The sequence below is a fragment of the Mobula birostris genome, chromosome 10 (assembly GCF_030028105.1).
Source record: "Mobula birostris isolate sMobBir1 chromosome 10, sMobBir1.hap1, whole genome shotgun sequence".
NCBI lineage: Eukaryota > Metazoa > Chordata > Chondrichthyes > Myliobatiformes > Myliobatidae > Mobula > Mobula birostris.
The window spans coordinates 11,536,875-11,549,984 of record NC_092379.1 but is presented as its reverse complement, the minus strand read 5'-3'; the positions used below and the strand labels follow the sequence as shown (position 1 = coordinate 11,549,984).

Here is a 13,110-nt window from a genome sequence, read left to right as displayed (position 1 = left end):
GGGCGTTTCGATGCCCCGCCCCCTCCTCAGCTAGCGCCTGCGCACGCGAGTGCGGACCGGTCTCGGCACCCAGAGGTCTAGAAAAATAGAGATGGCATTCAGATAGACGAACCTTCCTTTAACGTCCGATTGGCGCACAGCAAGCCTCGCAAATAGCTTTGTAATAATTGCAGTAAATACAACGATTTTTCATTTGGAATCGTGCATTGGTGATTTTTTTTTGCATAAATCCCATGAAGCAGAGAGCAGGAAACTGCTCTATTTCAGGGTGGTAGGCGATACCCGCGAGGCCTCAGCGGGTCTTCGGTGGTCTGGATAAGGGAAAAGAATATAATTTCTTGAGGTTTGCCACCGACAGCAAACCGGAGGCACAAGGGACGCCAGCTGCTGGAATCTAGAGCCGCAAGCCTCTAGAGGAGCACACACGAAATGCTGGAGGAACTCAGCAGGCCGGGTAGCATCTATAGAAAAGGGTAAACAGTCAACGTTTAAGACCGACACCCTTCGTCAGACCCGAAACTCCAACTGTTTATTCTTTTTCCAGAGATGCTACCAGGCCTGCTGAGTTTCTCCAGCGTTTTGTGTGTGTTGCTTTGGATTTCCAGCATCTGCAGGTTTCCCCGTGCTTGTGGCTCACTGTACTGGAGGAACTCAGCGGCTCAGGCGGGGATGGAGGAGGGGTGGGGGGCTGGCTGGAAGGAATTGTCGATGTTTCGGGTCGATAAAGAGGACTGAGGTACCCATTTCGTTCCCCTTTCGCGTTCCATCTATCCACTCTTCCCCCACCTGGTTCCGGCGCCGGTTTGGATTCAGTAGTCACTTAATAGTCCCCATTATCACCTTCCATGGTTATGGGATTCTCCTGTGCCCCCGCTTCTTGCCCACAGCCCACCGCCCCCCGCTCCGTCCACCCGCCCCTCTCTCAACTCCACCCCACGATCCTTCATCGCTCCCCGATCCACTTGTCACGATTCCTGCCTCCTCCCCGCTCCACACTTCGCACCTGTGGTTTTTCCACGCACGGAGGCTGCTCGGCCCGCTGAGATCCCCCCCCCCCCAGATCGTCCGATGGGGCTATGAATAGTGAAGAGGTTTTAATGTGACTTGGCCGGACTGAGCAAGAGGTCGGGAACGTATTCCATCTGGGTAGCCTCCAACCTGATGGCATGAATGTCGATGTCTGCTTCCGGGGAAAAAAAAATCACTCCCCCTCCCCTCTTCTTCTATTCCCCATTCCGACCTCTTACCTCTTCTCACCTGTGTCTCATCTCCCCCGGTTCCCTCCTCCTGGAGTCCACTCTCCTCTCCTATCAGATTCCTTTTTGTATCCAGCCCTTTATCTTTCCCACCTACCTGGCTTCATCTATCGTCTTCTAGCTAATCTTCCTCGCTCTCCACCTTTTTAATCTGGTGCCTTCCCTCTTTATTTTCGGTTCTGAAGAAGAGTCTCAGCCCAAAACGCCGACTGTTTATTCATTTCCATAGAGGCTGCCTGGCCTGCTGAGTTCCTCCAGCATTGTGTGTGTGTGTGTTGCTCTGGATTTCCAGCGCCTGCGGACTTTTTCGTGCTTACTACTCTACCGGTGGAGAAATCTGCGAAGGTTTTGGCATGTTTTGACAAACTTCTATAGGTGCGCAGTAGGGTGTATACTGACTGGGCTGCATCACGGCCTGGTGCGCCAATGGTCTGAGCAGAACAGCCCCCAGTGGGCACGGATAAAGCCCTCCCCGCCATTGAACTCAACTGCAGAATCAGAATGTTCGGTATCACTGGCACACGCCGTGACATTTTGTTGTTTTGCGGTAAGCAGTACATTGCAATGCGCGCAGTAAGTTGTAAACTCGGCTCCATCACGGTCACGACTCTCCCCGCTACCCAGGACACCTCCAAAAGGTGATGCAGCAGTAAGACAGCATCCGGGGTTAAGGACCCCCATCACCCGCTACACGCTCCCTTCCTCTGCACCATTGCTATTGCGTTTATTGTTGTATTTATGTAATTTTACGCATGACTCCTTATGTGAATAACAACCCTATCGAATAGTGAGTGGACGTGGAGATGATGTTTCCTAAGGGGGGGGCGGGGGTTTAGAACCAGTCTGCACAGCATCATAAGAGGACAGGCATGAGGAACTTCTTTTGCAAGGTGGTGGTAATTCATTGTAACCTGTGTAATTCATTCTTGTAGGGAAGTTATTGATTCTATTTGAAGTGGAGGTTGATAGGTTCTTGATTAGGAAAGCTGTTAAAGGTTTCAGAGAGAAAGCAGGAGACTGGGATTGAGAGGAGAGTGTTTCTTATGGTAGGCGTGTCCAGGGTCGGAATAGGGATGTCCATTTAGAACACAGATGAGGATGCCTTTCTTTGGTGAATCGGTGGAATTTGTTGCCACAGGTGGCTGTGGATGCCAGGTCATTGGGTCTCTTTAAAGTTGATCTGTTCTCGATTAGTCAGATCAACAGTAACAGGAAGCCAGTAGAATGAAGTTGAGAGGGATAGTAATTTCGCCATGGAATGACAGACCAGACTCGATGGGCTGAATAGCCCAGTTATGCTACGTCTAATGGAATTTCATTGCACCCTGGTGGATGCAACAACAAATGGCCTGAACTATTGTTTACTTTCCTCTCTCTCCTGCTCATCCAATATTCAGATTCCTATGGCCTGCAGTATTTTGCAGGAAATTACTTTCTCCAGGTAGTCGTGCACAGAACCAGGTTGTCTTCCTAACACAGAGGGTGGTGGACATTTGGAACTCATCCTCTCCCTCCTAAAAAAAAGTTCCATTGGAGTTGTGGATCATTTGAAGTGACCAAAACAGAGGTGGATGTCAGTTCAGGTTGCTGAAGGGGGTGCGAACCTGGGAGAACATGCAAACTTTTCAGTTAGTCGCAGAGGTCAGGGGGCAGCCTGGGTCACTGGGGCTGCACCACTGGGCTGATCTGTGACACATCACTGCATGAAGTTAAGGAAACCCCATTGTCTGCATCGGCTGTGCCCTATTACCAGCATTAGAAGCTGATGCAATTCCAGATCTGGGCTCAAGCAGGTTTTTCTGAAACTGAGAGACCATAAACAGACATGAAAAATTCTGTGTTACTACTGAACCAGCAAGTTGTTATTGATGCTTTAGTTAAATGGCTACCTCCTAAACAAGGTGCTATGCAAAACTGGCCTGGCCATCAACTCCCTAACTGTGGTTTATGGAAATTGACTGACGTCTCCTATATTGCAACAAGGACCACACAGAATCAGGCATGAACATTTTGTAAAGCTGAAAGTGCTGTGTTAAAGCCAATCTAGTTTCAATTCCAACAGGAGTCCACCACCGAAGGCTGAAGCAAATCTGCTGCTGCAAAAACATCAAAATTATGACACGGACAATAATTAAGTTTTAAAAAAAAACACCGAGCACGTTCAATTTTGTTTTAAAAGTTTTATTTAAGAAAATGTAAATACCTGCATTTTGTATTGGACAGTAATTGCATAGACATTTGAGCAGCACCTCAATCTGGTTGATAACTTAAACCACAGCACAACCAATAAACCAAACAGGTGTTCTAGTAGCAGTCTCACTAGCAAGCACCTTGTGAGCCCAAAGTCACCCAATCCTTCACATTCCCTGCCCTCACAGGGGACAGGGAGAGGGGGTTCTTATAATACAAGCACCATACACAGCAGACTTGAGCCAGACGCCACAGCTAACAGTTCAACAGGCCTCCGCGCGCACCCACTGGTAACTGAGGATTATTCTCAGGGGAGGCAGGGAAGTACCTCCTTTTTCCAGGAAGTGCACACGTGAGGATTGGTACGTGGAATCAGAAAGATTCACCACATGTCGCAGAAGTCTGGAGAGGAGCTGGACATTCAGAATGGCATTGCCCGCCCCTAAAACAAAACTATTAAAAAAATCTACATTTGAGGGTTGTGCTGGGTTTATGTGGAACTGTTTACAGGTAGGATGTGTCAACTTATTCTAAAAGACTTGCTGCGTCGAAGTAAAACTTCATGTTAAACATTTTCATAAATATATAATTACTCACATTAAATAAAATTCACATAATTTTCAACAACATTGTCGTCTCTTGATGTGCACAAGACTTTGCTTTGAACACTGGCTCTCCAACAATCGCACCAGGCCTTTCATTGTCACTGATCAACAGCATTAACCTGACTCACAGTCCTTGATATTGCGAAGCAAAGACAACACATTGCCAAACTGACAGCTGCATTCTCAAGTTAAAGTCCATGCAGACAGGAGTCAGCTTCTACCAAGCAGAACAAAATAGGGAATGTGGAGATGCACAAGGTCAGTCTGCTCGGGAAGAGAGATTAGTTAATGAATGGACCCACTTGAAATATTAACTTGCTTATCGCTTTCCATAGCTGACAGCTTCCAACAGCACCGTTTCTCTGCAAACACAAATATGACTTCTGAAGTCCTGGACTAGAAAAGGGCAAAAATTAAAATATAGGAATAGGAAAAAACAAAGCATTGTTTGTCCTTAATTGCTGGGTATCCTCAGTCACTGATCTTGCATTCTGGGTATGAGGAGCAGAGCTAGAGGACTTGCTCGGTCTCACACCGAATACAGAACGGTTACAGGAGCAAAGCAGCTTACAAATCACACGGGAATCAGCACCAAAACAATGGAATGAAGGTAGCCACGAGCAATATGAACTTATCATGATTGTAAACAGTATGGAAAAGCCTCCCTCTCCAGCTGTGCGCTGCAAGGACAGGGGCTCCCAACCTGGAGCCCACAGACCCCTACTATCGGACGGCCCTGCCAACCACAGCTGCCTTGGCCCTAATGACAGATTAGGGATCAGTATGTGTAACCTGGACTGGACACAGGAAAAACCTGGAAAGGTAATGTCAACCCATTGACACCAATGACAAATTAAACTTGCAACTTATTAATTTATTTAGATAGAGCACAGAACAGGCCCTACCGGTCAGAGGAACTGTAACCCACCGACTCAATCCTAGCCTAACCACGGGACAATTTACAATGACTAATAGGTTCATCTCTCGACTATGGGAGGAAACTGGAGCAGCTGGTGGAAACACACTGCTCACGGGAACGATGTAGGAACAGTGTTGGGGTTCAACTCTGATGCTGTAACAGCATTGTGCTAGACACTACCCTACCATGGCATGCTTTCTAGTGGTTCCTCTTTCTTTGATATTTCTTAGTCACTAATGGTTAAATCCAACCCTTAAAAATGTGGACAACATTTAGCAAGGTAGTCCACGTCTTTACGATCTCTGGGTTGCAGCAACGCACAATTAAAATCGGGGGAAATATTAGTTACGTTTTTAAAAACTTTAAAGCCTGGCTTACGAAGCAATGAAACTGTGCCCCGCCCCCATTTTAGTTCACAGTTAAAACAACCGCTTTTTAAATAGAAAAATCAAAAAGTAAACTTGCAGAGTAAATGGCTAAGAGTGCAGTGCTTCCAATATTGGTGTGGCCGTGAGGGTGAGCTATGGGCAAAGTTTATAGATGCCTAAACCTCTGAGTGACTTCAGCACAAAGGCAAAAGCAGGGATCAATTACCAGCAGTGCCAATCTGGAGAGGGAGAGCAACAGTTAATCAATAAAGAACCATTCCAAGTGACTGGTACAGAATCACCACTGATGCCCAATTCCTTTGCTTCCAGAAGCAAGGCAAACGGCTACAAATGTTTGGAGACAGCACACGTGCACAAATAAGTCTTGTACAGAAGATTGCAAAAACAATTACTGACAAGTGAAAGGGTAAAAATCCCACGATCAAAGCATGGCTTTTGAGATTCAGAATACTCTTCGCGAAGCGTCCCCATGCAGGAAGAGCAGGCAAGTGTAGTACTGGAAAGGAGTTTCATTAAAAGTCACATTTACTGCTGTCCCAAGATAGCAGGTGCAAACCCAACATAGATAAAGTGACAGAACAAAATTAAAAAGTTTTAAATGTACACCTAGTTTCCCACTCCCCAAAAGTGACCACTCACTGTACTGCTCAAATGTGTGGAATACACACCACGGGGTGGGGGAGGGAGGGGGGGCTAAACAGTAATAGTAAGGCTGCCACAAGAATAAGTTAAACTCTCCCATTGGTGACCGGGAGCATGCAGACATGCAGCCCGGCAGAACCCAGAGGCACTTCCCTCGCTTTGCGTCAAAACACTTATTGCTTCGCAATTTTCTGAAGGCCGCAGCACAAAAAACCATGCCTTGCAGAACCGACCTTGCGTTCTTAATCCCAAACCTAGCCCTTTTAAGGAAGAACTCGTTCATCCGCTGAATCACTGGTCTTGCCTTTCAGATTTGCTGCTCAGCTTTTCCCCCACGCAAGAAGCAAACTCTGGAAGTGGCTCAGGAAAGGCAAGCTGCCTTCATTAGAAATTTACACTCCATCTGAACCCACCACCCACCCACTAAAAAAAATTTACACAGGAAGACAAATTAAGTGGCATATACAACCAATAGAAATATTCAACTTAATTACTGCTAAACTCTGCCCCATACAATGTGCCATCATGAAACAAAGTCTAAAAATACTTAACTGTGCCTGTAGTGCGGTTATGAAACATCAATTATGGCTGTTTAACGTTAATATCTCTTATAAAACAGAACAAGAACCACAGCTTTGCAAAGCTGTGACCATACTCTTAATACATCAGAAAACATTCAAGACACCCTAAAAAAAATTACTAAAATACTGAATGGTACAGACCCCTCCCCTGTATTGAAAAGGATCAAAAACTGAGTTACTGAAAGAATTGCACCCTACATCTCGCACAAAGTGGTATATAAAAAAAAAATGCAATGTAGACAAAAATGAGTGACCAGAACAAAAATAATCAGTACAGAGCAGGGGTTCCCAATGCGGGTCCACAGGCGCTCCATTAACGGCTGGGAACCCCTGCATAGGGCCGTTCCAGCACTACGTCACTTAAGAGAACCCAAAAGCTGCACAAAAGGCATTTAGCTGACACGGTTCTTTCTCTTTTTGCCAGGTGGCCCACTTTCACTCATTTTCCAACAGCGAGACTTAGTTCAAAGGCATTGTGCTCGGCGACTTCATTTGGACTGTATAACACGAGAGACTGGCACTTCCGGGACAAAGGCGAGAGCCTCCACAGCAGACTCCCGTTTCCCCTGTGAAGTACCCAGGGCATTAAGGCAGAGGACGTCTCAGGACCACCGCAGCAGTATGACTGTGGGGCGAGGCTTAAATAAAAACACACACACACACATCGCCCCTTTAGACGGTCAAATGTCCACAGTGCAAATTTAGGCTGTGGAGGTGATACAGTGAGCAAGGCAAAGTGGGGAGTGGGAGGAAAGCAGGAGATTGATCTCAGAAGTTCAGCAAACGTGCAAAGTCTCCAAGGGTCTTGTCAGGTGAGAGTGAAGAAACTGGAATGATCTGAGCGTCAAGACTGTCGAGTCCAAAACCAACCTCTGCTCTCTGACCTGTGAAACGCAGCTCGAAGGCTAACTAGTGGTCGCATTTCCCAACCTCATTCATCCAGCAGTATGGTTTGAACATGAGAGAGAGAGTGAGAGAGTACTGTTGATGAGGGCAGGAGACCCCTCTAGGTGATAGCCAGATCTCTGGAATGGGTTTCCAGCAGCATATACCTGGACCGGCTTCATTCTTAATTCTTCATGTTCAAATGGAGACGCGAAAAGGATCCGTCTTCCCTTTTCCTTTTTTAAAAAAAGAGCCTTAAAACTGAACTCGCGGAGAAACTAAAAAGCAGAATCCGGAGAGAAAATGCACATTCAATACGATCATTAGTTTTTAAAAAAATTCTCCCAACCGCATTGCCAGGTAAAAAATCCTTGATCTACCTCACCTGGGACCTTGCACAGTGGCCTAGAGGCACACTCGCTCAATGATCTTGGGAGTACCTAAACCGATTGTTTTAAAAAGTTACAGCCTCGTCCCTTCCACCTTCCCTCACCGAATACAGGTGTTGCCCCATGCTGATTGAGGGCCCTGAGTAGATCGTGAGCCATGGGGCTGGACTGGTTTACCTCCCCTCCAGCAAGTCATAGAGGGGATTTTTTTTCTGGGGGGAGCGATGGGAAAGAGTGGGGTATTAGGTGAGAGGCGTCATCTTTGGCTAGTGGAGGTTAGTGTCCTGTCACAGTATAATGGCTCCTTAGGAACTGACCAGGATTTCCATGATGTGATCGAGGTCATTTAGGTCCGTCCTTAAACTCGGACTGGCCCCAAGCGACGAGGAATTGCACGAGGGGAAACTCTTGCCTGAATCTTCAGCCGGGCCCGGGGGAGCCACCCGGCCGCCGGGAACTGAGCCCGCTACGTCGCAGTCGCACACGGAGGTGTCAATGTCGAGGAAGAGGTCGTCCAAGGTCACACCTACGAGGTAGCTGGAGCTCATGATCTCAAAGCTGCCAAACACCGACTCCAGGGGTCTAGGAGGATCTGAGGATTGAGCTCCCTCTTCCCCTCCTAGGTCCATTGTCTCTACCGCGTCCTGTGGGGACGACAACGGAGGGCTCCCGTCGATGACTAGGTCGAGGTCCCGGAGAATGGAGTTAATGGCGGAGGACAGGGAGAAGTCTTCGTCGGAGGCAATGGCCATGTAGTCCTCAAGGCCATCTCCAAAGCTGGCCGGGTAGCTCTCTGTGGTCAGCCGCGAAGGCAAGGGCTCCCGCGGGACGCCCTGCTCTGCCCCGCCCACCTCCAAGTCCATGGCCGACACCAGCTGGCTACTCTCCAGCCGGATCTCCTCCTGGATCTGCCGCAGGGTGTTGGCGATCAGCACGGTGCGCCGGAGGCTGAGCTCGGGCAGCGCGCGCCCGCTCTGCATCTTATTCAGCGAGGTGTTGAGCACCAGCTGCCGCTTGAGGCTGTAGGACTGCGGGCAGTCGGCCAGATTCTGGAAGGAGTCCAGGCCCCCTTCGGCAAGGCGCTTTCGCTTCACACCCTTCCCGACCATTGGGACCTGCCAAGGCAAAGAGACATTGTTAACGTGGCATAAGCACGAGCCCAGCAAGGTATCCAGCATGTCCCCCAGTTCCAGTCTCACCTACCAGTGGAAACAACTTTCCTGCCTCTATCTCATCTACCCCTTTCATAATTTTATGTTTCTATAAGGTCTCCTCTCATTCTTCTGAGTTCCAGCGAGTACAGTTCCAGGTGACTCAATCTCTCCTCATAGTCTAACCCCCTCATCTCTGGAATCAACCTGGTGAACCTCCTCTGCACTGCCTCCAAAGCCAATATATCCTTCCTCAAGCAAGGAGACCAGAACTGCACACAGTACTCCAGGTGCGGCCTCACCAGTACCCTGCACAGTTGCAGCATAACCTCCCTGCTCTTGAATTCAGTCCCTCTAGCAGTGAAGGCCAACATTCAATTTTCCTTCCTGATAGCCTGCAAGCCAATCTTTTGTGATTCATGCATAGCACACCAAGTCCCTCTGCACAGCAGCATGCTGCCATTTTTTATCATTTAAATAATAATCTGCTCTTTTAGTTTTCTTTCCAAAGCGGATGACCTTGCATTTACCAACATCAAAGAGCAATTTATTGGGATACGGTGTAGAATAAGCTCTTCCAGCCACTAGACAATTCACAATGACCAGTCAGCCTACCAAACTCCCGAAAGTCCGTGGTGGGAATTGAACCTGGGTCGCTGGCACTGTTAAGTGTTGTGCTAACCACTGTGCTACCGTACCACCTAATAACTCAAAGTCCAAGGGGAGATTTCACCGAAGGGCTCAAGCAGGGTGAATAGGAAGGTGCAATTTCCTTCAGAATGTAGATTTTCAGTAATTGGCACAAGGTTAAGAAATACTGGTAAAGGCCTGGGACTGACGGGGGGGGGGGGGGGGAAGAGAAAATCATCTTAAAAACATCAAAATGTGCGGAACGAAAACTACAACTCTGTCGCTGCTGGACGGCTCTTTTTGAAATAGCACGAATGAATCAAGTACTCTGGGCGAATTTAGTTCAGAGTCTATTTCGTAAAATCACTTCCCCGAAACAATGTAAAATCTCTCACCGTTAGCCACGTGTAAAGAGAGAGACCTTTGTCACGACTGACCTTTCACCTCGATCCAAATTTCCCGCATTAACCCCAATACCACTGATTTCTTTTGCATAAAATTGCAGTCTGAGCCTCAAATTTGACTGATGACTACATGGAATTCACCAGAATTTCAATTATTTTCACTGAGTGAAATTGTCACAGAAAAGCAGCATGCATCAAAGATCCTCACCACCCAGGCATGCTCCTTTCTCACTACCATCAAGGTATATGAAGGTACAAGAACCTCAGGACTCGCAACTCCAGGTTCAAGAACAGTTACTACCCCTCAGCCATCAGGCTCCTGAACAAAAGGGGATAGCAACACTCGTTCTACTTCTGGCGTTCCCACAACCGATGATCTCACATTAAGGACTCTTTATCTTTTGTTATTTGTTGCTGTTTATTTATATTTGCATTTGCACAATTTGCTGTTCCTTGATCCCATTTACAGTTACTGTTCTATAGATTTGATGAGTATGCCCACAGGAAAATAATCACAGGGTTGTATGTAGTGACATGTATGTTCTCCGATAATAAATCATATTTGGAACTTTGAAACTCCAGTCTTATCCTGCAGTTCAACCCGTGACTCCATGGAATCTTCAGATAGAGAATTTCAATGATTCTCGATTCACAGGGTGAAATTTCTTCTCAACCCAGTCATGAACGGCCAGTCTCTCAATTGGTATTCCTGATTTCTGGTTCCAAGCACCTCAGACAGGGAAATGCACCTGCATGAACCCCTTTAAATTTTTGTACAAATTCAACGAGATCACCCCATTTTTCTAAACTTTAGAGAGCCCAGAGCCAGCCGTAACAGATTCATCACCCGGGGGACTAATCCCAGGAAACTCTGCAGCACAGGGTGCATCTTTCCTTGGGCAGCAAGATCTGACCTGAACAGATGTGCTTTCCTTTATCATTACAGCAACTCCTTTAACCTTGTACATTCCGCCACCTGACTGCTTCATGTAGATTCAACAATTCAAGAGAATCTAAACAAGTAATAACCTCACCTCATTTAAAATACTGTACCTCTCATTCCCCACACCCCCACTCCGGAACATGGATACTGCACAAGTCAGTCTGCACCTCAACCACGATTCCTCACTTATTTGCACCAACAGCCCCCCAAAACACCCGCAGCATCCCCCCACACAACTCACACCTCGATTCAGCCTTGGATATGTCATTTCAAATTAAACCCCTGGAATGCTGGAAGTTCGAAATTAAAAACAAACGCACAGAACACTTGGGTAGTCAGATCAAGTCAGCAACTTGTTTTTTTTTAAATTGGACATAATAATGGACAGCAACAGTTCCTATAAACACCCCAAGCAAAAAAATATTCCTGTTTACTGCGAGTAGCCAGTCCCTATACTTGCAACTAGTGACCCCCCGCCCCCCCCCGGGTCTAAACATAGGCTCGAATACTACGAAGAGATTCCCCGCATCAATTTTGACAGTCACAAGAGCAGAAAAACTGCGGCAGGCTCGTCAAACATGTTCGCTTGCACAAACCCTTTTGCTTTTCTCCAAGCTCAACAGTTCAATTTAACACCAGAGAACACACACAACGGGAAATTCTTGCTCTTCGAAGGGATCCACGGAAAAATATAACAGCAGAGCAGCCCAAAAGAATGAGTGACAGTAAAACGTTAGACCACCTCCCCCCCCCAAAAAAAAGCCCTCTAAGCATTTTGAGTGAATTCTCTACCCATGCGAGTTTCAGAGAGGGATTGTATTCAAAACGGGGTGCGGTGGTTTTCCAGGGACAAGGAATAACCCTCCCGCTCTTATTTCAGTGAAAAGCATCAGCACCCACCAAGCAAGCCCCCAAGAGAGAGACCCTGGTCTGTAGTGCTAATGGGTCACCCGACAATTCGACATGCTCCCTAATAAACAGGGGTGGGGGGGGTGTCACTCGCTGGTTACGGTGTTCAAAGTCCTGGTCGCCCCCTGAAAGGAGAGGATTCTTGCATTTCTCCGTGCTCCGAGTGAGCATCAGCCCCGTCTCCCTCCTCCCCACCTCCGCTGCCGGACCGTGGGCGGAAACTCGGAGCCTCCGGCCGCCCATCTGCGCCGGACCCATTGCGCATGCCCAGTCGGCAGCCGCGTCCCACCTGTTCTTTTTTTAAAAAGGCCCGAGGCACGCTGGGAATTGTAGGCACACGACCCAGCCTCGGAGCCGTTGAAGGGTGGGGGGAGGAAGGCTCCCTCACATCCCCCCCACCCCACGACCCGTCGAGCGGATTTCGGCCTCTCCCTTCGGACAACACCCCCAAACGCCAGGCGATATTTGGAAAGAGAACCAAAGTTCAGCTGGACTCCAACTCCCAGCCTGTGCGCCATGCACATGCGCAGTGGGGGCAACCCTAGCTCTTCTGGCCCCCCCCAACGACATTTAGCGACCACCACCAACCCCCCCCCCCCTCCCTCGGCACTTCGGCACCCGACCCCAAACCCGGGGGTCCCAGAGCAGCCGCAAAGTCCCTGCCAGGAAACCTGGGGACCGTTCACACTGCCTGCTCCGTCGAGTAGCCCACTCTCACCCTTAGTGATAGCGGCACTCCAAAAAAAATACTAACAAAACCTTCAAAGTGAAGCGGATTCCCCCAAGACCGCCTACCTGCTGAGTTACTTTCGAGCGACTCTGCACGGGAGTTTTCAGCGCCCCGATCATCATCACCGCCGCCGCCGCCTGACCGCCATCAACTACCCGCTCCCCGCCGACTTCGTCTTGTTTTTCCCAGCTGCCGCGCTCCGGGCAATCAAGACTCGCCGACCGGAGGCAGACGCCCCCTCGGCGCTGCCATTGGTGCCACCTCGGCGTCTGACGACCAATGGGAGAGCAGGACTCCCGCTCTCCAGCGCGGATTGGCTGCTCTCCCCACCGATCACGGTAGAGGCGGGGGGAGCCATGACTGACAACAGCATGGATCAATCGGAGGAGAGCATGCTCTTGTCTTAAATTTCGTTCCTTAAACACAACTCAGCTCAAACATGTTCTGACAAATGTGCCACAGTTAACGGTTGAATCACTAATGATGA

The 13,110-nt window shown here is 48.4% G+C and overlaps 1 protein-coding gene across 1 annotated transcript; it reads right to left on the bottom strand.

Moving 5' to 3' along the window:
- Positions 1-3,463: 3,463 nt before the first annotated feature.
- LOC140203822 (SERTA domain-containing protein 3-like) lies at positions 3,464-12,811 on the bottom strand. The gene is made up of 2 exons (XM_072269916.1): positions 12,689-12,811; positions 3,464-8,971 (listed from the first exon to the last, which is right to left on the bottom strand). Exons 1-2 carry the CDS (start codon positions 12,743-12,745, stop codon positions 8,162-8,164), a joined length of 867 nt encoding a protein of 288 aa, XP_072126017.1. The 5' UTR covers positions 12,746-12,811; the 3' UTR covers positions 3,464-8,161.
- Positions 12,812-13,110: the final 299 nt, after the last annotated feature.